General features: G+C 42.3%; 1 protein-coding gene across 4 annotated transcripts; it reads left to right on the plus strand.

The window, feature by feature from the left end:
* The first annotated feature begins 1,287 nt into the window (after window positions 1–1,287).
* Window positions 1,288–25,795, plus strand: LOC124082010 (urea transporter 1). Of its 4 annotated transcripts, XM_046428467.1 has the most exons (12): window positions 1,350–1,425; window positions 1,534–1,594; window positions 2,095–2,157; window positions 4,214–4,371; window positions 7,233–7,389; window positions 7,924–8,113; window positions 10,226–10,354; window positions 12,113–12,305; window positions 14,832–14,979; window positions 15,199–15,333; window positions 21,805–21,854; window positions 23,758–25,795. In XM_046428467.1, exons 4-12 carry the CDS (start codon window positions 4,225–4,227, stop codon window positions 23,929–23,931), a joined length of 1,323 nt encoding a protein of 440 aa, XP_046284423.1. In that variant the 5' UTR covers window positions 1,350–1,425; window positions 1,534–1,594; window positions 2,095–2,157; window positions 4,214–4,224; the 3' UTR covers window positions 23,932–25,795. The 4 variants fall into 4 exon arrangements, with proteins under 4 accessions (XP_046284421.1, XP_046284424.1, XP_046284423.1 ...); XM_046428465.2 differs by lacking the exon at window positions 1,534–1,594 and having other exon boundaries at window positions 1,288–1,425; XM_046428469.2 differs by lacking the exon at window positions 4,214–4,371.
* Window positions 25,796–25,821: the final 26 nt, after the last annotated feature.

Below are 25,821 nucleotides of genomic sequence, written 5' to 3' on the forward strand. Positions count from 1 at the left end.
GGAAGCATGTAACTTACTGCATAGGATTTGTGCTATAGTTACATGACTATTGCATGAAAAATGCTTAGCACAGTGACAGCAGCCAGAGGAGCTGCTCAGCCATCTGTAGAAATCCTTGTCATTATTGTCACCATCATTATCATTAGCATTATTAGCATGAGGGACTTTGGTCCATTTGTGTAACAAACTCTTGAAAACACTAGTGTGATTTCTCCCATTCCCAAAGCAGACCCCCACACTCTTGTGATTCATTTTTCTCTTTCAGGGGACCCCAGGGGCTTGTTTTCTCCTCATTTTACCAGGAAAAATGTTGATTTTCCCAACCTGAAAACCTTGCCATCAACCTGACCTACAGCCCTCCCTCCCAGGGCCCAGACAAGCCTCTGGGAAACACCTGCAGGGAGGGGGTCCCATGGGGATGAGTAACCCTGTGATCTGGCGGGTGTCCAGGGGGTGGAGCCCAAGAGTCCCAGCCGCCTTGCCCAAGCGGATAAGGACTATCTGCACCTCCAGCGGGTGGGAGGCCCGGATGGAGGAAGATCAGACACATCTGCTCTGCTCTCTGTGGGGATTTCGCAAAATTCCAGGCGCATAGAAGTGCACCTGAGTTTGTTAGATTCCTGCCACCGTGGAACAAGCCACAAAACTGAAATTAAAAGAAAAGGGACGGAAAGGGCTTTTAAATTCAACTGTAGAGTTTCCTGCTATGGAATGTTTGCCTCCTAACTTTCAAAAAACAGCAGAGTTCTGTCTGGGATTCTCACCTGGGAAAAAAAAAAAAAAGAGCATTCCAGGGAAACATCTGTCTTTCTGTTTTCCTCAGAAACGGCTTCTGTACACCTTGTCCTCCCACCCTGCACCTCGCGCCCCAGGGCCTTGCTGCTCACATGCCTGTGCAGAAATTGCATCAAGTCTAGGAACCCCACCCTCACCCCCAGCCCCCACTCCAGGGAGCAATCATTTCCCTCCTGAGTCCACTCTGCAGCAACCTGTCCCGTGGTTTTTGCTTTAAGTGGCACTATGTGGATTCTTTTTGGTTACAAATCTTTACAAAAATATTTCAAGGGAGGTTAGGGTCTAGAGGAAATAGCATGGAGGAGAAAAAGATGAATTTCACTGGGATTCTCACTGGATAAAGACCTCAGGATGCTGTGGAAACCATGGCAAAGTTGTCAGCACCAAACCAAGAAGAGAGAGACAGCAGGTACTGCAGCCAGAGGACCAGTTCCCCAGCATTGCTTTGGCACTGGTGGCTGAAGTGGGAGGAGAAAACCAGTCCACAGATATGCAGAGTGGGGCTCTGGGTATAAAAGGTTAGGTGCCTCCCTCCAGCACTGTCCTCTGCAGCTCTCTCTCTCTCTCTTAACAGTGCCTGGCAGGTCTCTATCAGCCATTGCCTTCTGCCACCAGGACACCAGCTGGAGGGTAAGTACCCTCCTCATTTCTAGTAATTTCCAACTGCTCGTTTTTGAGACTTGCCTTCTTAGTTCTCTCTAAATTTTGCTCTTTTTCTCTTTTCTTTGTTTAATGGAGAGCTATGTCTCAGATTGTCAGGACTGAATAGAAGCAGCCAAGTTGGAGTTCTGGTAGACAAGTAAGCAATTCACAGAAGCCACGAGCTTCTTGCTGGACGCTTCAAGGCAGTGTCTTTAATTGCACTTCTAAAACAGGTAGAAGCAGCCCTGAGCTACGTGGAGGATTGCTTGCTACAGGTTGTCCACTCGGGTGCTAAATGACTGTGACTTAACAGCACTATTAAAAGTTTCAGGCTGTGCTCTTGGAATAATTAAGTTGGAGATGAGCATTTATATGGCTCAAAAGGAAAACAAAAGTGGGATGCTAGGAACTGTGCTTTGCAAGTATGAATTCCCGGGCTCTTCTGCAGGTGCTATCATGCTGAAGGGACTCTGCCTCTGTACCCATCAGGGAAAACGGATGGGTCTCCACTGCAGGCACAGATTTGGCAACTTCTTGCAGCTGCACTTTCTGGCATGTAAAATTCAAGGCTTCTAGGAGAGCTGTCTACTGAGAAGCGAAGAGTTTTGCACAGGAGTTAGAAGTACCTGACAGCATTTTCTTTGTTTCTGATTACAGATTTAAAGAGAACTGAGCACTTCTGACACTTACAATCAAAAACTACCTAAAATAAAGATTACAGTAAGTACCAAATATTCGTCAATGCTGAAAGTCTTTTTAGTATGATAGAATATGAATGTTTAAATACTTCTATATCCATATCCAAAATTTTGTATTATTTTTGAAGTGATACTTGAGGCACAGAAAATTGAAGACTCGGGTCTCTTCAATTGTGCAAATTTCTCCAATAATGCTCGCAATGGAATGAGTTTCATTCTGTGTAATAAAATAGGAAATAGCAATTGAATTGAAATCTTGATATTGTTTCGTATCAATTCTGAACACTGCCACATTTCGCTAGTGATCTGGGCTGTGAAAAGCGATTTCCAGCTTCTGCTGGAAAGCTCACCAGGTGCAGCTTCCAGAATATTCTTGGGATGTTACATGCAAACCTTGCTCTTGCTATATCAGTACTGCAGAAGAGTGAGGTTCCCTTTGAGGTACAGGGAGATGTTTGCTTATTGGAGAGTAACTGTTTCCTTGGGAGGGTATAGGATGAAATTTGGGCTGGCTAAGCCTTTTCTTTTTTGTTGTTCAACACCCCTACACACACACCTGGGGCAACCATGAAGAAAGGTTCCTGCATTCACTACATGGCTGAGCCCTGGCATTCACTGCAGACCCTACCATATAGAGCAGCTCCTTCTAGTTGACTCGAATAGAATCTCGGGCAGCAGTAATGTGCCTGGCCCCAGACAGAGGACAAAGAACCACCAAGGCTACCGATTCCCTAAGGCATACTCTGCCTGCTGCTTGCTGAGTGAACATCAACAGCTCCCACTCTGAACCTGAGTTTTCTCTTCTATAAAATGAAGCGTGGTTACTATGATTCTCTATAATTCCAACTAGCTCTCAAATTTTCTTTCTCTTGGATCTAAGAAAATATTGACATTGAGCTCAATGATGTGGTTCTCTGAGTTTCGTGTGAGTTTGGTGATGGACAAAGGCAGACACTGGGGGTGGGGGCATAGGCTTCTACAACAAGAGGGGGTCCACCCTTCTTGTCTTTCTTTCCTTCTTTTTTGTTTTTTCAGAACCTGTATATGAGAGCCCTGCCACCGGTTTTCTTAATGCTATTCTTTATCAAACAAAAATACTCGCAGAGCAACTCAGACACATGAATTTGGTATATAACTAGCCAGATAATTTAACATGGACACACACACACACACACACACACACACACTTTTTCCTAAGACATTTCAGGAATATTTTCCACAACTGTACACTTCTAGAGCTACTCTGGTGAAGTTTTCAGGTTTCACATCAAGCCAGTAGAAGTAAAATAAACGAAAGAGGGAAGAATAAAGAAATAAATACTACACAGACAAATTTTCTGAACTTTTGAAGGAAGAAGGGTATCCTTGGAGGCAATTAAAGAACAAGAGAGGAAGAGAAAGAAAGGAAGGAAGACAGAGAGAAAGAGAAATTTTTAAAACCTGCCACACTTGTTGAATTCAACTAACAATTGTTTATTATTAATGGTGATATTCGATATGTAAGCATTCTTAATCAGATAGAAGAAAAAAGCGCCATTTCTTGGCCTCCTAAATGGGCTTTTGCTGTGTGTAAATAGTGCAGCTAGTATCTTATTGAGGCCACTCCATGTCTTCGCTATCTCACACTTGATTAAGACTGGGCAACTTGTCTCAGTGTTGGTCCCCCATATAGAACCCTAAATTTGCCACAAGCACTTTGGAGCCTGAGCTCACCTCTCCCTTTGGAGAAGGCTTCACATGGGCCAAGCCTCCTGCCAGCAGAGAAGAAAAACGCAGCAGAACCAAGCCTGGGCCTTGGGCTCTGCGCATCAGCATGGTGGGCTGCCATTTTTTTTTTTTTTAAGTAAAACAAAATGAACATTCCATTTCTGCAGTCAGCTCCTTGTCTCTCTTCCCTCCGGCTGCAAGCTCTTTGATGAGGAGGAGGTCTGTCCTTGGTGTTGGAGGCCCTGTGCAACCTCCAACACCGGGGCCCCATTGCCCCCTCCCCACTGCCCCCATCTGGGCTTTCTCGTGCTCACTGGAGCCAGGGCGCATCCTGCTGATTCATGTATTTTTGCCCTTTGTCATGTATGGAGAAAAAGGAAGGATGAATGGACGGTCTTTGATTGGTGGCGCTGGTGACGCCCGTCATGGTCCTATTTGGATAGACCCTTTTGGAAATAAAGCTGGTGAGGCAGCGCACGAAGGCTTTGCCCGGCTAAGCTTGGTCCTGGCCCATGAGCCACAAGAACAGGTATGCTTTCCCCTGCAGCCTCCTCTGGGGAACCTGGGAGCCTGCTGCAAGCTCTGGTGTGTCTTTTCTGAGAAGAGCCTGGGAAGTGGGGGGTCAGCAAGCTCCGCTGAGCTCAGGGCTTTGGGCTGAACCAAAGGCCCATGATTCCTGTGCCAAAAAGCCACTTGGTATTGCCTGTGGTTTAGAGGTCTGACCACTGAATTGGGGATTTCTGAAAGCCTTGCAAAAGCACGGGAACCATGGCCTGGGATTTTACATTTATCCTGCTCCTATTAGAATTCTTTTTATTTTATTTTCCTCTCAGTTGAAATGTAATGGTCTATTTAGTCGGGATCAGGCAGAGCATCTCCATAGCCTCTCACTGACTTCACGTGTGGAACCCTAAATTTCCCTAAGGAAATGCACATATTCTAGCATGATCAAATTCTAGAGAATCGCAACTTGAAATTACTGATTGCTCCTAACCAGTTCTCCTGCCTCAGTTCTAGAACAAGTATCAAGGTTCTCAGGGTTTTGAGAATGTTTGTTGAACTAGCAGTTCAGAATAAATGGTTCATAAGATCTCTCTTGAACGCAGCCTCTTTCTCAAGTCAGGAGAAGCCCCTGTCTCTAGGACATCATAGCCCTCCCACGCATCCCAGCACATAGATATTGGAGACACAAATAGCAATAATAAGCCTTCTGTAGGTTGGGCTGTGGATTTTGAACAAAAATTATTTAGTCTTAACTGGAGGTGGCTGAGCAGGGGACTCAGGTCATTCAGGTTCTCAATCACGTCTGGCCAGTTACAGTATCAGGTTTTGAATCCGTATCTCTAAAATCTCTGAGGTGATGGGGTGTTTAAAATGCTCTAAAACAAACAAATATATCCTGGAAATTTTGAGAGCATGAATTTTATTCTGGAATTTGTTCTGTAGTCAATGGGAAATACCACTCCCCCACCCCTCCCCCTGTTTTCCTTGGAATCTGTCACTTTTGGGACCTTATATATTCAGTATAGAAACTCCAGGAAGTTGTGGCTTTGTGCTTTTTGTGGTTACCTGGACTGAAGCCCAGGGCCTCTCATGACTTGGTATGGCTTTGAAAATGGGTCATTGAGGAAGGGGCTTACCGTGCCATATTTTCAGTTGTGAGATATGAAGAAGGAGATGTCTGAAAATAAGAAATAGTCATCATTCAGACACAGTATGAAATAAAGAGTAATTTTTCATAAATGCTTAATTACTCAAGTAGTTTCACATCTTCACAGGTATAATAAAGTTTAGGTTCCTGGCCTCCAGCAGTTTCCAATGTTAGAAATTCTTTAGAAATTTCACAGATATTGGTGTTTGACATTGTTTTGCCAAAACAGAATGAATGACCTTGGCCGACATTGCATTGTATAAATAACTTCCACTTCGTGCAACAATTAATGGTTCACTATTGTTTAAAAAGCAGGATGATTAGTTGGGCAGTAAAGTAATACAATTGAAGTATAATTGTTACTCAGAAATAAATCAGTTACCCATGTTTATTTCTGTGCTGGGCTTAATAAACACCAAAACAAGAATCAGGATGTTAAAAAAAAAAAAAAAGACGTAACTTTATCTGTGAATAGCAATTTGATGTAGCAAATGGAATAATGATGAGGTCAGAAATAGCCATGAGAACCCTTTGTTCACAGCCTTGCCTTGGGGGAAGATGAGCTGGTTTTCTGCATAAACTTTGGTCATGTCTTATGTGACTTTGACTTCGGTATTCTATATCTGTATGTTCTAGGGTCTTATGATTTGGGGTTTGCTTGCTTCCTATTGACCTGGCTGTGCTCTGGGCTTTTCTTTCACACCCAAGGAGCTTTGGCCATTGTCTTTCTCTGCTTCTGAAATTATACCATTGATATTCTTTTATATCTACTACCATAAAACCCTCATTTTGTCTACGCAGTACCATATTGTTGTCGGGTAACATTACATACTTACTGTATAAAATAGTCCCATAGTGAACACAAGCTGTGGTTTCATCGTTTGTCTTTTGCCAAGGCATGCTTACCATAATTACACCCTATAAATCCTTATACCATACAATCCTTAGATTATGACTGGCTTTTGACGGCATAACCTTTCTCAGTTTCTATATCTTTGTGGAATATCATTCTTACCTGTGTTTACACATTTAAATGACAGGTTCCAAAAGAAAAGAAGATCTGAGACAGTTGCATGATATAAGAACAAATTTCATCAGTGTTGGATTTGGAGAGTGGGGGTGGAAGGCTGGTTCCTTAAAAACTTAGGAAGATTCTTAAAACACACAAACTGTTTTGTTTTTCTTTTTGAATTTCCCCTTCAAAGTCTTAAATAAAAACTAGTATTTTGTCATTTTAAAATTTAATTTAAAAAGGCACTTTCCTTGGAAAGTAGCTAATCAGTCTGCTTTGGGAGCAAGTCATTCTGTAACTTGATCTTGCTCCTCCTTTAATTGACAGTATGAAGTTCAAGCACTTGATTTTAGCTCTTCCCGTAGTGTTATTTGGCTTGTCATGTTAACATTTTTCTTTCTTCTCAATTAGACCGAGCCCTTGAGTACAGGAAGTTGGGGTTCAATAAATGTTTATTGAACTAGAAATTGAACCTTATATTATTGCAGTCTAGAACTTTCTCATGGTAGCATTAAAGACATTGATGACCAAGGTAGTGTGGAATTTGAGTTTGGATGATAATCTCCATGATGTTTCAGGAGGAAAACAGGGCTTTTTTAGTCCCATGAGGCATGTCCTCATGAATGTATTTAAACTCCTCTTTTGTGGCTACTGTAACTAGGCCCAAGTTGGCCCACCTGGAAAGTTCTACATTAGGGATATTTATGAATTTTGTTCTTCTCTGAAGGATCCAGAAGAAGAACTAACGATGGAGGACAGCCCCACAATAGTCAAAGTAGACCACAGTGAAAACCAGGCTGCATCATGTGGAGGGAGAAGGTGCATCCCCAAGACAATTGGCTATGTCACCGGTGATATGAAAGAATTTGCCAGGTGGCTTAAAGGTATCTATGCATCCATCCCTTGGAGAAACAGGAAAAGTGGCTTTGGGGAAATGGTTGACTGACAGTTCTACTTACATCTTTGGTTAGATTCCCCATTACTCTTCACTCTCTTATTTTTTATCTTCAACCTTCAAACCTCTTGATATCTTTTCCTGGAATAGTGGTCAGGGCCTGGATCCTCCTCAGAGGAAAGCAATAGTCTCCATCTGTAATTTCAGTACTTAAAAATGAAAATTTTACTATAGCTAATTTCATTCCTTTGACTTAAGAATCTGTACCTCTGAGGGTGGTAAGTAAGTACATTAGATTCTGAAGCTTAGATTTCAGTAGGGACAGTATAGGTTTTGCATAAAAAAAAAAAACAACACAATGATTTAGGGGATCTGGGTGCCACTAAAGAGGCAAAGGGTTTAGAGGAAAGAAGCTTAAGGAATATCAAAAGTCAGTTTCATCTCTGAGGGACCCTGGTGTTTCTGCTCGGGGTTGGGGGTTGAAGTGGTCCTGCCACATCTTAACTTATCTCATCTATCCCAGACAAGCCTGTGGTGCTCCAGTTCGTCGACTGGATTCTTCGGGGCATATCCCAAGTGGTGTTCGTCAGCAACCCCATCAGTGGAATCCTGATTCTGGTGGGACTTCTGGTCCAGAACCCCTGGTGGGCTCTCAATGGCTGTGTGGGAACAGTGGTCTCCACCCTGACGGCCCTCTTGCTCAGCCAGGACAGGTAGGCACATCTGTCTATGGCATTGTGGCTCCCTTTCTGAGATAGTAGCCAACCAGCCACTGGGAGCGGTTGACAGCCACACCCTTCCTGGGAGAAACAACCTTTACTCCACAGATCTCTTCCTATTTGCCTTGAGTCAGAAGTCAGGGAATCATTTATTGTCTCTTATTCTTAATATCTGAATAATTGGCCAGTTTGAATGATGCCACATTCTCACGATAAGACAGGGTAGCCAAAACTCAGCTACAGGTGATTACCAGAAGAGCTTCTAAGGTGATCTTCTTTAATGGTCAATAAAATTATTGTCTTCAGCATTTTGTTTGAGCAAAAAAATGCATATGAATTCATGAAAGGCTTAATGGCTTTTAAAAAAGCCCTTTATATTTTGCTTCATCATTAGTTTAGCAAACTCATTCTTCATAGACAATGCAAAGTTCAGCTCAGCTCTCAGAGGGACAAATCTAGTGTCGTTCTAGGATCATGCTGTACTGAATAATCCCTCATTGGTTTGTTCCAGTGAAATATGATCAACCCCACTTCCTTGGCACACTATTTCAAAGATAAGTCATATTTGCATGTTTGTTTTCAAATCTCTTTGACTTTCTTTGTTCGAAAGACTACACTAAAATGACATTTCTGTTCCAAGTGATGACATATCATCTTCCTATTGCTTTTGCCATGGCTTCTCCAATTTGTAGATGTCACCATTCATTTTTCATTGACCAAACTCAGGCATTAACTCTCCAAGACAGTTGTCGAGAGGGCAAGTCTTTGCATAGCTCTCCACTGTCAGCCTGCATAGTCCCACTTTCTGGATTTCAGCAATACAATTTCCCAGGTTCCCTGAAGGATTAGTGAAGGGAGACAAAGGACTTTTCAACAGGGAGTCCCACCTCTGATGTTCTCACCCCAGTAAATGCATGTGACATCAGCATTGGAAGCTCCTGGCCCAGTTAGAGACAAGAGCCAAGACTTCTCTCCCTGCCCTTCCCATCCCTCCCTGCCCCGTGGCTCCCTGGATGCAGGCTCTGCATTTGACTTTCCTCACTCACCTCACCATCTTTGCCCCCTCCCCGTAGACATCACCTGAAGATCCAAGCTCTTGGGGAGTAGACCCTGTGCCCTTCATGGTCATTGAAGTGGTCCTGCCACATCTTAACTTATTTCATCTATCCCAGACAAGACTGTGGTGCTCCAGTTCGTCGACTGGATTCTTTGGGGCATATCCCAAGTGGTGTCATTGCCAACTCCAGGAGCCCTGAGGGGGGCTGGCTTAACAGGCCTGGGCTTATTCTATGGAAATATTCCCATTTCTCACTCAGGGTTTCTAGTCCCCAGTTATGAAATAGGAACCATTATGGCCAGAGTAGACACCTACCTATAGGAAAATCTTTAGAAGTGAGATTAAATATCTAGCAAAGAGAGATTTCAAAAAGAGGCACTAAACATGCATGTCATTAAATGGGGTACTTTGCCAAGTAAAATATAAGTAATTATTTTTCTTTGCAGTAACTTAGAAATATATATTTCACTATGAGATATCAGTGCATGAGCAAGGCCCTGGGTTCAATCCCCAGCACCAAAAAGAAGAAGGAGGAGAAGGATAAATGCATATTTAGACACAGCAATATGAAAACATATGCTAAATTGAAAGATTTGGGAGATTAATGTTTATAAAGATACTATATTTACATTTCAGGAATCTAATCGGTTGCACCAAAATATCAGGGTTAGGAAACAGTTTTATATGCAAAACAAAACAAACAAACAAAAAACTCTACTTAATGATTTAAAATAAATAATAAGAACTTTCTGCAAGAAAGATTAAATGAAGCAGAGCAGGTGGCCTGGCCTATTCCCCCTCCTCCCTCAGACCCTCTACACCTGTCCTTGGTTGTGACACCTATGGAGAGGGTTGTTCTACATGCACATTTGAAGTTTTATCTATGTGTATACTTCCTGTTTTTATTAGTATTTATATGATGCTTAATAGTCTTTGAAACATTTCCAAGTATAATCTCATTTTCTAATGTGAATGTGATCTAAAAGTTACAAGTATAGTTGACATGCAGGCCTCCCCATGTCTACTTGTGCTGTGCCTCCTGCCTACAGGTCTGCCATAGCAGCTGGGCTCCATGGCTACAATGGCACCTTGGTGGGATTACTCATAGCTGTCTTCTCAGACAAAGGAAACTATTTCTGGTGGCTATTATTGCCTGTATCTGCTATGTCTATGACATGGTAAGTACCTGGTTTTCAAAATGCCTCTGAAAAAATTGTAGAGGGAGGGGCTGGGGATGTATCTCAGAGGATAGAGCCCTTGCCTAGCATGGGGTAAGGCCCTGGGTTCCATCCCCAGCACCATTAACAAAAAAGTATGGAAGGAGGAAAAAATGAGGGGTTGGTGTTTAATGGGTACAAGTGTCCATTTTGTAATATGAAAACTGTCTTGTGAACTGACAAGCTGTATAACAGTGACAGTTGTATAACAATGTGAATGTACTTAATGTCATTGAGCTGTACACTTAGTAATAGTTAAATGGTAAATTTGATGTTCTGTGTATTTTACCATAACATTTTTAAAAAATAAATAACTTGGGGGAGGGGTACTAGGGATTTAACCAGTGTTGCTTTGCCACTAAGGTATATTCTCAGCCATTTTTTTGTTTGTTTGTTTTGAGACAAGGGCTTGCTAAGTTACTTAGGGCCTCCCTAAAATACTGAGGCTGACCTTGAATTTGCAGTCCTCCTGTGTCAGCCTCCCTAGTTGCTGAGATCACAGGTGTGAGCCATTGTGCCCATCTGAAAATAGAGAATTTTTTAAAAATTAGATTCACTAATTTAAATTTCCGCTGGAAATACTAATAACCACCTAAAATTGTATGCTTCCTTCAACCAGTTATTTGGCCTTCTACCAGTTCCTCCAATACCCTTGTCTCATCCAGAAGCTCTCAGCCCCAGATACACATTAAGCTCACTAATGTATGTGGCCACAAACATCACACACTCACACCAATCAGTATCCTGATGTGATTGGTGATCTTCCCAGGTGATTCTAAAATATACCAATTCTAAAATATACCAATGTTGAGACCCACCCTCACATCAGTTGTTCTCAAACTTGAGTACTATCAGAATCACCTAGAGGACTTATTAAAACACAGGTGGCTGCTCCCCATTCCCAGAGTTCCTGGTTCAGTCTGTCTGGAGTGGAGCCTGAGTACTTGCATTTTTAACAAGTTCCCAGGTAATGCTGATATGGCTGGTCCAGGAACCCCATTTTTAGAACTCAGCTGTGGCCAGTGGGTGTTCACCACACCTCCCACAACCCAGGAAATCTGGAGTTCTGATCTTAGAAATGTGACTTCTTGATTGGTTCAATAAGAGGGAGAGACACAGGCCCAAGGACCACCCAAACCAGTCCTAAATTTACAGACCAGGAAACTGAGGACCTGTGTCTTGCTTAAGGTCACAACACTTGTCAGTGGCTCAAAATTGTCAACTCTGCCCGCTGAATAGAAAATCTCTTTCCTCTAACCTACACTACCTGTATCCTTCCTTGGGCAAGTATTTCTCTTTTCCCAAATAAGATGTGCATAATAGATCCATGAAGAGATGGATGCAGGAGTCTGGTATCATTTGATGGGAGGAAGGGACACATGATCCAGTGTTGCAGGGCACCTTAGCTCTGTACATACTTTATTAAGTACTTCAAAGGTATTTTTAAAACCTTGATGTAGAATTCACTCTGAGCAACCCCAGAGTATAGTTTTTCAAAAGCCAAAGAAGCTAAGAGTTGTTTTTTTTTTTTTTTGTACTGTGTTTTTGAATTATCGTTTCCATGATGAACATATCCCATATTTCCAGTCTGTGGGTGGTTTGGCAACAGAACACTTTAGGCACATACTGGCAGGCGATGCAAAGTCCTTGATGGTATAAAGACCCCGTTTTCCAGTCTGGCTTGTCACATCCAGATTGTTCTGTTCCGTTCCTTTTTAGCCCAGTTTTCTCGAGTGCATTGAGCTCAGTGTTCAGCAAGTGGGACCTTCCCGTCTTCACTCTCCCTTTCAACATGGCATTGTCAATGTACCTTTCAGCCACAGGACATTACAATCCATTCTTTCCAAGCCAACTGATCACACCTATAAGCTCAGTTCCCAATGTCACCTGGTCTGACCTCAGTGCCCTGGAGGTAAGATGCCCTATCTTCTCACAATCCCCTTTCTCCCTTAAAGACACCCAGGTCCTCTGGCTCATTGCCCATGGGTATCTGAGTCTCCTAGATACTCAGTACTTCATGGTCTTTCTGCCTTCTGCTTACCATCTAAAACAATGGTTCTACTCTGGAGCTTTGGTATCTAAGGGATTTTTAAAAATAATTATTTTTCAAAGCTAAAATTTTCCCCTTCTTAAAAAAAATCCACAGTGCCATCTCCAGACTATAGCACCACTGGGATTCAGACACACTATTGTGAATGGGATTCAGACACACTTTGTGAGCTTGGCCCTTATTTGGGTGGATGTGATGGAGACTAGGAATCAGGATGGTGGCCTCTGACCTGGAGCTCAATCTTCCATGACCTGGTTCCTCCTGTCAGAAGCACTGCGGGCTGACTCTCACTGCAGAACCTCTCTGTTCTGCCTTTTCTTCTGGCTTAGCTCATACAGTGTGCAGAGTAATCCAGGATTCTTGGCTTTGGTAAGCATCAGAGTCACCCAGAGAATTTTTTAACTACCAAAACAAGCTCCATCTCAGACCCTCTAAATCTTAATCCCTGAAGCTGGGGTCTGAGAACCTGTATTAACAAACCCCCCAAATTGTGATGCAGGCCTGACTTTGAGAACCACTCTATCCCAGGATACAGGGTGCAAAGTGTCTCTTTGCAGATGGGTGTGCATGGAGAGAGGACAGATTCTTAAACCCCTAGTTAACCCAAATTGAGTTACAGCTCTTCCTGCTTGTGTTTATGGAGTAAATATGCTTAAGGTTTCTTGATCATTAAGAACAAGAGAACACTTGAAATCAGGAGAAAACCAAAGAAAACTTACCTTTCTTTATGTGCAAAAGACTGGCTCTCCCTCTCTCCAGTTAGGAAACACCCTCTGCTGTGCTCTTTGCTGAGCAATGAAAATACAAGAAAAACTCATGAGCCTTTGCTTCCTACCCAAAGAATGAATAGGAGCTTTTGGAAATAGCCAGAAGGAAATTTTTTTTAAAAAAGTATTAGAACTACTTATAAAGAAATAATTTATAAAATAATATGAATCTCTCTAGAACTGTTGTGTCTCATATACAGCCTCATATGGCTCAATTTAGATGTAAATTAATTAAAAACTCAGTTCCACAACTTCACTAGCCACATTTCAGCTGCCTGATAACCACAGGAGGCTAGTAGCTCCTGCACTGGACAGCATGGATGTAGACAATCTGTGATGGACAGGCTGACCTGGGGCAGGGGAGGGTTTGTCCTCTCCTCTCTCAGAACCTATATCAGCATGCTTACTTGACATCTCATTCAATTTCCCCCCCCCCCCCCCCCGCTACCTGAGGGATAGTTATGCTATTAAGTTCAGAGATAAAAACCTATACGTTCTTTGCCTGTGTGAAGCTGCCTGTTCTACAAGAAACAAGCAGGAAATTATCTTGTGTAAACACAAGGGCCCAGCCACGTCCAGAGGAATTTAGAGCCCATGTCTGGTGTGCTGAGCAGAGACCCTGCCAGCATGTGGAAGCCAGTGTGAGACCCAGCCTAAGACACGAGGAGAAAGGACACATCCCCTGTGCCAGAGCCGGGGCTCCCTCTGTCTTTACCTGCAGAGGGTTCTTGCCTAGAGGCACACATATAACCCAGAACAGGTGAAGGGGCCACAGGAGAAGGCATCTTTCAGGAATTATCCTCACTCAAAATGGGAATGTCAAGGTGATGATATCTATCCTGGCCCTATCAAGAGTATTATTATAAAAATTATCATTTGAGTCAAATTCTGTGCCTTCTTGAGAACTCCCATTCTGTGAAAACTTTAAATTCAGGCCTCAATCACAAAGTAGAATTATGACATTTGTGTGTATTTTTGTGTTTTGATGTCTGACTGACAGGTGTTAATAACTGGAATAAGTTACGGATGTGTTTAAACTAATACATGTCCTACTTAACATCAAAAGGGCAAATATGGTCCTGATTCATGACCTTGCTTATAATCTTTTCTAAATTGTGTCTAAGATCATTCAGCTCCAGGTCTCTGGCCCTAGTAGAAGCCCTCAAATTGCATGGTAGTAATATTTCTATTGAATAGGAATATTCAATAGAATTGATTATTGCCCTCAACACCATTAGATAATTTGAAGCAAAAGGAGCTGTAGTTCCTACTATCCTCAGCAGAAGCTGTGACAGATCCTCACAGCCAGAAGCAATGACTATACTGAGAGCCTCCCAGTGATCGAGGCCAAGGGCAGGACACATCAGGGAGTCAGGGCGCACAGGAGATTTGGGAAAGGTGTGCACAGCTGCACCAGGGAAGGGCAGATGTACCTGTGTGGATAAAGCTAAAGAAGGATGGAGATTTTGTTTTTTGTAATTAAAGGAGAGAATTTTAAAGATTAGTTAAAACTGATATGAACATGAGAATGCTAAATCTAGAATAACACTGAGTTTGGGGGTGTCCTGTAGGTTTTATGATCAGTCATTTGGGAGCCTCAGTTTTGTACTTGATTTTGCAGCTTTTGAAGTCCCTGCCAGTGGGGGTTGGTCAGATATATGGTTGTGACAACCCATGGACGGGGGGCATCTTCTTATGTGGCCTCCTACTCTCCTCCCCCCTCATGTGCCTGCATGCCGCCATTGGATCACTGCTGGGGATAGTCGCAGGTAAGCACAAGACTCGTTGCCAAATACTGAGCTCCTCTGGCATCCTGTGCATTGTCTCCGGTGTCTTCTGTACTCCAGACCTTTCTTGAAGTCTCTGCTTCCTGGGGACCAACGGGAGATCTGTGATGCTCCCCCTGACCCCAGGACCACACCCCTGTCTCATTCCAGAGCATCCTCCCTTTTGTCCAGAGAACTGACCACTTCTGTCTTGCCTAACAGGACTCAGTCTCTCAGCGCCATTTAAGGACATCTACTTTGGACTCTGGGGTTACAACAGTTCTCTGGCCTGCATTGCAATTGGGGGAATGTTCATAGCTCTCACCTGGCAAGCCCACCTCCTAGCACTTGCCTGCGGTGAGTATCCTACCATGGGGTAGGGGGAAGGTTGCTCCCAGCAATGGGACCCACATCAAGGGAATTAAAAAGGACTGTGTAAGATTAGAGCTGGAATCCTAACTCGGCCCACCTGAGATTTAATGGTGTGAGCAGGTCAATGATGTCCCCTCTCTGGGAGTATTAAAGTCACTTTTGCCTCCCTCATTGTGAAGTTAGGAGCCTATGGAGTCATGTTGACAACACTACATTATGTATATTTGGGGGGCCTGGACATCAGATTTGTCCTGCATTCTTTGTTTATTGTTTAACCCCCCAAAATAATTAAGTAAAATAAGCTAAATATCAGGCCATGTTTCTTGGCGAATCAGGGGGAAGTACAGGTGGCACTTTGAGAATCACATTCATCCAGCTGTCCTCACACTTCAGCAGGCACAGAACCCAGATCACTGGGTCTCACACTGTGTCTGCAACTCAGAGGTAGAGGCAACGGAGAGGCATCTGTCTCTAGCAATCTCCCAGCGGGGCCAGATGCTGCTGGCCTGCGGTCCACACATTGAGAGCTGATTTTTAAAACCTTTCCGACCCAGTACTAGCCAGACTCTGCCTGTCAGAGCTGGAAGGCGTCCTGGGAGAATTCCAGTCCAGTCTTCTCACTTCTCAGTTTGGGTAAGGAGGACAAAGGTTAAAGGAAGTGAGAAAAGACCTTCCGCACTGGATTTTCTAAGGGTAAACCCAAACCTACCAGCCAGAACCTGCAATTGCTCACCCTGCCCCTGGCTGCTCCTCTGTTACAGCATTAGGCCCTTATGGCAACCCCTCAGGCTAAACAGACCTCAGGAGATTTGGATCTGAAATGCTGGTGGCTTCCCCAAGCTGATTATAAAGCGCATGCTGCTTCATCCTGAGATGTAATTCAATGTAATAACAGTATTTAAGATAATGCTCTGGAGTGGAAGGAGTGATACTCCTTTAGATACAAAAAGGTGAGAGGGATAGTGGAATGTGGGAAAATTATTTCTAATCTGGTGGAAGTATGTGTTCAGAGTCATTTTCTCACCATTTAATTGATCCAAGCTACCTAAGTAGTCATTACAATGGTGGATCACATTTCAGGCAAGAGGTAGAGTGGGATTTCTGCCCTGGTCAGAGGTGAGATGGAACCAAGGGTTGGTAAGGCCCCATTCAATTGTGATTTGTGCTACAGCAAAGCTAATAGTACTCAGGCTGTGGGAGGCTGAGGCAGGAAAACTGCAAGTTGAAGCCTCAGCAATTTGGGAGATCCTAAGCAACTTAGTGTGACCCTGTCTCAAAATAAAAAATAAAAGGGCTAGGGTTTAGTTCAGTGGTAGAGCACCCCTGGGTTCAGTCCCCAGTGCTGCAAAAGGATAAAAATTTTAAAATAAAAATAATTTTTTTTAATTTTAATTTTTTATTTGTTTTAATTAGTTACACATGACAGTACAATGATCTTGACATATCATACATTTGAATCAGATGGGGTATAATTTCTCATTTTTCTGAGTGTACAGGTTGCAGAATCACATGGGTTATGCAGTCACGTATATACATACAGCAATAATAATGTCAAATTAAAAAAAAATTCAATTGGTGTCACCACTTAGATGTCATTCTGTCAGTTTCTTTATAGTTACTCAGCTGTTTCACCTAATATCTGTATCTGTTTTGTTCACTCTTACATTTGTTCACAAGTTCAAGGCTAAGAAGCTGTGGACAGATTCTGTGGTCATCTGAGCTTAGCTGGGTTAGACACTCTCATCCTCCAACCTTATAGCTTTATTCTGAGACTGGTTTCAGACCTCTATTTGCAGTAACAGCAAATAAGTATTAAACAGTCATGAGGCAACCCAAAAGCTTTAGGTCCCAAGCAGTTCCTGAGCACAGAGAATGTTAGAGTGGACAGTGGAGGCTGGGGAGTAAAGAGGGGAGCCTCTGCAGAATTAGTTGCATAACAAAGAGAAATCTGCAGCACAGGCTCCTCTGGGGGAACGTCAGTCACAGTTAGAATCATTTCAGAAGTCCCCCCTAGAGATGGTGGTTTTTCTGTGAGTCCTAAAACATTGGAGGAGGAGTTGTGTTTGGTGGAAAGAGTAACACAGTTCAGTGTGGTGACAGCCTGAGTGCATCCTTCAAGGTCAGGCAGAAACTCGGTCACAGGAGATATTGATGTGGTTTGGCGGACCTTGGAGGGGGATGTGTTTTCCCAAAGTTGGAATATCTTCCTTATTTCCTTTATGATAGTAGTGTGGTCTTATTGTACAAAACAAACAAAAATCCAATCTGTATAAAGAAGTATAAAGTAGAAAATGAAAATACCAGCCAGATACAGTGGGTGTACACCTGTGATCCTAGCTGCTGGGGAGGCTGAAGCAGTAGGATGGCAAGTTCAAGGCCAGCCTAGGAACTAGTGAGACCCTATTTCAAAATAAAATAAAAAGAGACGGAGATGTAGCTCAGTGGTAGAGTGCTTGCCAAGCATGCAGGAGGTTCAATGCCAAGTAACAAAAAAAAAAAAAAAGTAAAAATATTCCATTCTACTCCCTAGGTCCAATTTTTTCACCTCTCTTTTATTAAATTGACACTTGTAGTAATTTGGAAGATCCTTGATAATCTCCCCATCTCGAGGACTGTAACTTAAGCAGAGTTTCACAGTCCCTTTTGCCACATGAGACGACACAATCACAGGTTCTGGGAATTAGGATGTGGGCATTTATAGGGGGCACACTTACCTTCCTTTGGATAGAACAGATATCTTTACTAGCATAGAACAGTGGTTAAAGTAGTATATGGAACTAGTTCAGATCATCACAGACCATGGTGTCAGACTTGTAGAATCAAATCCCAGCTCTACTTAGCTTTCTGAACTTAAGCAATTTATTTAACTTTTCTGTGTCTCAGTTCTACACTTTAAAAAATGGGAGTTAAGTACCTGCCTCATAGAACTGTTCTGAGGATTAGTCCATGTGTACATAAAGCACATTAAACATAAATAGTGTCGAGCAGCTTGTTTGCATTATTTAAAACTGGAAATTTTTTTCTGGTGGCTTTGCATAACTTACAGGAACCAACCTTGCTTATTATTTCCTCTCAATTTGTTAAATTTCTTTTTTTTATTTTTGGTACTGGGGATTAAACCCAGGGGCACTCTACCACTGAGCTACATCACGAGCCTTTTTTAATTTTTTTATTTTGAGATAGGGTCTTGCTAAATTGCAGAGGCTGGCCTTGAAGTTGCTGGGATTATAGGTGTGTGCCACCACACCCAACCTCAGTTTCTTTTTTTTTTTTTAAATTATTTTTAGTTGTAGATAAACACACAGTATCTTTAGTTATTTTTATGTGTGCTGAGGATCTAACCCAGTGCCTCACACATGGGAGGCCAGTGTTTTACCACTGAGCTACAGCCCCAGCCCCCCAACCACAATTTCTTAAATTTAACAATCCCTTTATCTCCTCCCCAATCAGGACGGATATCTCAGCCTGCTTTACCTCCTCTGGGGAGGCCTACCCACTAACATCTAGGGAAACCATGTTGATACTGTACAGAATTTTCATTTGGGGTTTATTATGCTTTTTTGAAAACTTGCTTTTTTAGGAAACTATAAACTTTACTGATTTATCTTTTCACTCCTCCCCACCCCCCCGGCCATGTTCAGAGAGAGTTTTGTGGGAGTTTTAACACCCTGTGTGTCTTAGAACATCTTTTCACTCTTATTTCAATTTTAGTTTAGCTGAATGCAAAATCCCAGATTTAACTTTTATTTTTCTCAATACTTTGAAAATTGCCTCAAAGAGTATTTCATTGTCTTATACCCAAAACGGTTATGAGATGTCTGAAGATAATCTAATTTTTGATAGAGGTGATTTCATTTTTCTCTCTGGACTCTCCAAATTGTCTTTTTACATAAGAGATGCTTTTCTATGGTCCATCTATCATGGATTTTGCATTTCCGGTGTTATTAGGCACTCAGATCCTCTCAGGGTGAGCCCTCTATCTTCCTCTAATTCTAGGATATTGCTGGTTTTTAATTTTTCGGGTCTTTTCTCTCCAATCATTTATCCCTCCCCTTCTAGGGCTCTTAGTCTTTGAATGCAATACTTTTGCATTGACTTTTTCAGCACTCTGGATGTTTTCTTACTACTTCCGACTCTTTATCCCTTCACAAGGATCTCCAGGTTAGTTGACCAGCAGATCCATCTTTGGCTCCATCCATTGGGCCAGTCACCTCACCTACCAAGTGCTTCATTTCTGATTCACTAATTGATCTTATCTGCTGTCAGTTGTTCAGTTGTGCTTTCTCTCCTGGTGTTTGCTCCCCTTGGGTGTCTCCTTTTCTTACCCTGGGAGATTATTTCCTGTGGACATCAGCAGTTTGGGGATGAGTCTCAGAGTGGGGAGCAAAAGCCAGGTATTAGCTGGCATCTGTCCTGGTGCGTCAGGGGAGGGCTGTACCTGCTGGAGCTCCAGGCAGCAGAGACAGCCACGCTGCAGATGTGTTTTATCACGAGCACTCACTTGCTGGGGGAAATTCACAAGGCTTCTACTTCAGGGCCATTTCAAACACTGCTACAGTGAATATTTTGGTACAAATATCCTTGTGTACTTTGTGCAAGTATTTCTGTAACATATTTCTAGAAGTCTAACTGATGAAGCAAAAGGAATGCCAACTTAATTTCCATAGATGCCAAATTCACTGCCCCCAAAGGGCTGTATCCCTCTCCACTGCTGCCAACAGTGTGTGAGAGCATCTGTATCTGTTTGAGCTCCAAGGGGTCCTATCAGACTTTTTACTCTCTGCACATGAACTTTTGAGACAGACTTCCAGCCCCTCCTGGAAAGCAAGTCTAGCATGTAAAAGGCCACAGCAGGTTTCAGCTTGTCCATATAACCCTGACACTGCCAAACAAAAGGCCGCTCTTGTCCACAGGGGAAATAAATGGCCAGCCTGGATTACAGAGCGGTCCTTTCATTCACTCCAAACATGTTTATCAAGAGGAGAACTGAGAAAGCTCTGATGGCACCTGGCAGAGCTGCTAGGCAGTGGCCCATTTTGTTATTTATCTGAGGACGCTCTAAATACATCAATGGTCGGGTTACAGTAGGACTCATGCATGACAGTCCACTGGAAGGGACATCATCCATGAAGAGCAAAAATCCAGTCAACTTTCACAGTCCAAGGACCTTTTTTCTTCATCAGCTACCAAGAATGCTGTCAGGGAGTCACCCGTAAATTGCCTATGGTGTGTAGAAGTCCCCCTCCAATGTCAGGCTTTCCCAGTACTTAATGGACAAGTCTTAATGGACAGGTACCACTGCTTAATAGTCGGGCACTCTTGCTGTGGAGAAAAGAGCAACTTAGACTTGGAGATCACTTTAAAACAGGGCAACTGCACGAAACAGGAAAGTGCTGAAATTAGGCCTTTGAAGTACAATAGGCATTAAAAGGAAAAATGGAGATCAGGTCTTATGTGCTCAGGGAAATGTTTCTCAGGAGCTGGCACTTGAGACAGCAGAAGGCCCAGGAGGAGTGGTTGAATGAATGAAGGTGATCTTAGAAATGAATGAGATTGATGAAACTACAGAGGGAAACCTTCCAACCCAAGTGGTGAGCACTCCTCTGCGCAGATAGTAACTGTCACATGGTAAGAGGGATGAGTTCACAGCTGCTGTTTGTGGAAATGCATGCATTGATTTGAGACTCATCACCTCCTTGGAAAGCAGATCTTCAAGCTGCCTTTTACCAGATGACAAAACTAGATCCTGAGAAAGACATGGATTTGTTATTCAACAAATAAAATGGGAGAGCTAGGATTTGAAACCAGGGCTGTTTTGCCAGATGGGGTGGTGAGCCCCTGTAATCCCAGCTACTCAGGAGACTGGGGCAGGAGGATCACAAGCTGGAGGCCAGACCAGGCAACTTAGCAAAAAGGGCTGGGAATGCAAATCAGTGGTACAGTGCTCCTGGGTTCAATCCCAGATATATAGATTTTTTTAAAAAAAGATATATAGATATATTTCCTAGATTCAGGGAGATTATATAGAAACCAGGTTATACCCAGAAACTCAACTATACTTGGATTAAAGAATGAGGAAGTTTATTTGTCATGGACATACTAGCCATAACAACAACAAAATAGCACCACAGACGACCTTTATTGAGCATTTACTATGTGCTAAACATAAGCATTATTTCCTTTGTGGCTTTTATCAACTCTATGGGATAAACCTTTTACTTCCATTGCATAGGCAAGAACATGGAAGCTTAGACAGAGTCTAAGGGCAGGATTTCAATCCTGATAGGGCAGGATTTGAACCCAGAGTTTCTGACTCTAAGTTTAGTACTTGTAATCGCGGTGTGGGGCTAGCTGGATATATGTGCAAATGTGCCTTCCATTTGTTCTATATTGGAAGGCAGTCTTTCCTGTGATTCAAAATACATCTCCCAAGCATTCTTTCTCCTTTCTTTGTAGCCCTGTTCACCGCCTACCTTGGAGGCAGCCTGACACACCTGATGGCTAAGGTGAGTTTGCTTCAGTATCTCTGTCCCGAGTATGATTGATCAGCTTTGAATTACATGGAAAACCCTTCTGAAGTCCACCTGGGCAGCATCCAGTGACAGGATCCATGACTGTGATGCCCATTATTCCTCACTCCTCCTCCTTCTGGAGCTTCTGGGTCACTCTCACCTCCAATATCACAGTAAACTTTAGTCCAAACTGCAATCACCAGGCATGTTACAAATATCAGATTGCATGGTTTAAAGAGTAACTTTAACAATACTTTATCAATAACTGAATAACATTTTATCAAGTTCATAGTCTAACTGTGTCAAGAAGTTGACCTTAGAGTACCTTTTACTCAAACAGAAAGCCAGAACTATATAATAATTGAGAAATCAGGAAAGGGCAAGAAAGATAATTGACTAAAAACCCAGATGTTATTATTGTCGTTTTAAATCCAGTCAATAGTGTTTTGTGGTTTGTTTTTGTTTTTTTGTTTTGTTTTGTTTGGGGGGAGGTGAGGAGTACTGGGGATTAAACTCAGGGGCACTTGACCACTGAGCCACATCCCAGATCTATTTTGTATTTTATTTACAGACAGGGTCTCACTGAGTTGCCTAGTGCCTTGCTTTTGCTGAGGCTGGCTTTGAGCTCATGATCCTCCTGCCTCTGCCTCCTGAGCCACTGGGATTACAAGCATGTGCTACTACATCTGGCAATAATTTTGTTTTGTTTTTTTACTTCTGGTCTTTATTAAATCCTTCATCCGTTGTCAAATAAGACTTCTAAGGCATGGCTCCTGGACAAATTATTCAATAGGCACAATCTTTCCCATTAACTGTCTCTTGCCACTCTTTCTCTTTGTAGAACTGTCCTTCTGTCCTTTGACCTTCTCTTGTCCCTCACTCAAGGAGCTCAGTCTCTCCTGTTTTGAGAGAATCCTCCACCTCCGAATGCCTGAACTTTCTTCTCAGCCTCATCCACCACTGCAGGATAAAAAGGGCCAGTTTCTGTCGGCCTCGTCCATGTTGATGTGTTCGTGGCTGCTAATGGGTCAAGATAGTACCTGGCTCTCTCAGTACTAGTATAGAGAGTTTATCTGGGAGGGTCTTTATGGAGACATAGCATCTTTAAAATGAGAAGCCAAATTCCCATATAGGATGGGAAGTATATCCAAGTCTCATGGAGTTCTTTGCATTCCAACAAAAAAAATTTACAGGTGCCAGTCCATAGGCTATATTGAACAAACTGCTGAATTCATTATGAGATTTTGGAAAATACAGATCCTTAGGCCCAGTCCCTCATCTTTCTGATTGAGTGGATCTTGTGTGATACTTGGGCATCTGTTTTTTTGAACTCCCCCAGATGATTCTGATGTGCAGTCAGATTATACTCCATCACACTCCACAGGGCATATGCATAGGACTAGAGATAACCAGTGGGTATGCTCAGAACTGAGTGAGTCACCATGGTCAGCACAGAAGGACCTACCCTAAGAAACTGAAGAGTCTATTTGGGAGACAAAATTCAAAGAAGTGAAACAAGTGGAGTCCAGGACCTAGACTGAGTGAAAGTCAAAGTAAATGGTCACCATGGACTTGACCATTCAGAGGAAGTCTTTAGCAATGCACTAAGTGTCTTTTCCATGTACCAGGTGTCCACATCTGGTGTAGGAATTCTGGATGTATGAGAAGTAAGGAAAGAAAAAATAGAGGCCTAACTGACTAACCTAAAGGACACATGAAGAGAGTTCCATTGTTAAACCCCTGAGATCTTAGGCTAGACCTTCTTGGGCATAAGCGGAATCCAGAGCAATGCCCCTGGTACCCCCGGCCCTGCCAGGGTGAAAGTATAGAGTGGTGTTGTGTGGATTAGCTTTCCAAGGGGATCTCAAAGGAATATGTGGCTTTTCTCTTTTCCCAGGTTGGATTGCCGGCTGGTACCTGGTCCTTCTGTTTGGCTACACTTCTGTTCCTCCTGCTGACCACAAAAAACTCTGGCATCTACAGGATGCCACTCAGTAAAGTCACTTATCCTGAAGAAAACCGCATCTTCTATCTACAGAGCAAGAGAAGGATGGCTGAGAGCCCTTTGTGAGAGCGACCCCACCCACAGCCATGGTCACGAGTCATTTCTTATGTTCCCATTGACTTACAGAGTCTCAGAAACTGTGGTTTTCTACTGGACAACTTCATACTGACTGTTAGCAATCTGTTCTTTTGTTCACTTTGCATTTTGCTTTTTGACTCCAGGAATATCCTGAGACATGAGGACCACGTCCAGGTGACATGCTCTAGTGTGGAATTTGAAACCCCAATGAGAGTTGGCGCTAAGACTGTAATGTATTTATAAAGTCAAATGCTTCGATAGAAAGATCTAGTGAACACAGAGCTAACTATTGATATTCTTGGTGCTTAGTTGGCCAGATCATTTTATCAGTATTAAAAATTATGCTTTATAAACCAACTAAGCCTTAAGGAATTCACAAAATTGAAGTTCAATCCAGAATTCTCAGATAAGCAGTATGGTTTTTTAAAATTAATACAAGTTACATGTTGCAGTTTTGATTGACATCACAAGGGTCAGATAGGGTGTGGGTAAGTTCTCCAATTCCTCAGCAGAATGGCCTCCACGCTCTCCAGTGTGTGTGTCACATACATTTATAGGAGATGGTTGAGTTTCTTCATGGTGACAGAACTGTAGAAGGGGAAAAGGGATTTTATCAAAATTATTCTGAATTGCCACTTTTCTTGGAGATTGTGAAGGATGTTTTAGGTAGTTCATTATGTTTTCTATAGGAAATTTCTTTCCAACATAAAATAAGAGAAGTTCCTGACTTCATCAATCCCTAGGCATTAAAGAAAAATGTACATATTTATAAACTACTCAGCATAGGTATTTATAAAATGCTCAGCATACTGTACTGTAATCCCTCCTTTGATCTTTCAAATACACAGAATCATCATGAAACTCCAGAGCCCTTTAAATTCACATTTTTAATTCATTTGAGGATGTCTTTAAAGACTGGATGTTAAAGTGAGTTTGCTTATAGATCTTATTTTTAGAAGTTGTTGAATTTCTTTTACAAAATCATTCTTTTCTGCACCTTCGTAATATTATCTCTCAGAAATGAATGATATTTGAACTACCCAAAGAAATACAGGTGAGGAATTCTTCTCGTTTGCTTTTCTAATTTAAAAGCTACAAGTTCTGTAAAGGTTCTATGGCTAACTGTGCTGAAGAATGAGAGGAAATTGAGCTCATCACTGCCACCTCTACTCCCTTCAGCTTTGTATTTTGGGGGGTGAAAAATTGAGACTTTGGAAGTCTCAAGATTTTTCCCTCTTTCAGTTGTCAGTGCTCAGTACAGGATACAGTTTTGCTGGATGGATAAACAAGTAGGGCAGTAAGTAACCCTCCAAGATTTTAGAGAGAAATTCACTTCTTCCTATTCTTAGGAAAGCAAACAAGCAAACACTATTTCAATTCTAAAACCTGGTGACCAAAACCTTTTGAAACTATAAATTTGTAGCTGTCATAAATGTAATTAAAAAATTGAATTTTCAGTGTTGGGACTAATATCTCTCTTGTTAGAGAATTTGCAAAATAAGAATTGAGAGAAAGCAAAACTAAGCATAACCAGAAATTCCCAGCAGTGAAGAGTCCAGGCACAGCAAAGAAAACCAGACGCCCCTAAAATAGACCCAAGGTGACCTTCAGAACAGAGCTTTGATGTGCTCATGGAGCATGTTCTCCCCATGCACTCACACAGATCTGCCAATAGGAGCATTTTAAAGCCTTGTACATTGCCTTATTTAAATGATATTTTCTCAAGCTATTTTTGTTACTAAGTATTATCCTAAAATTAAATGAGAATTCTTAGGGAGCATTTATATTTTTTTCTGTTATCTGTATAACAAATTTCTATGTAAGTATTTTAATAAATTATATTCATAGCTCAGCTTTGTATAATGTGTCTTTGTAGCT

The sequence above is a fragment of the Marmota monax genome, unplaced genomic scaffold, assembly GCF_021218885.2.
Source record: "Marmota monax isolate L192 unplaced genomic scaffold, Marmota_monax_Labrador192_F-V1.1 WCK01_AAM20220418_F8-fsc00031, whole genome shotgun sequence".
Taxonomy (NCBI): Eukaryota; Metazoa; Chordata; class Mammalia; order Rodentia; family Sciuridae; genus Marmota; species Marmota monax.

Coding starts and splice junctions, on each gene's coding strand:
- LOC124082010 (XM_046428465.2), top strand. CDS start 4,225: ATGAATGGACGGTCTTTGATTGGTGGCGCTGGTGACGCCCGTCATGGT. Junction 4,372..7,232: donor CCCATGAGCCACAAGAACAG/GTATGCTTTCCC, acceptor TCTTCTCTGAAG/GATCCAGAAGAAGAACTAAC. Junction 8,114..10,225: donor CTCTTGCTCAGCCAGGACAG/GTAGGCACATCT, acceptor TCCTGCCTACAG/GTCTGCCATAGCAGCTGGGC.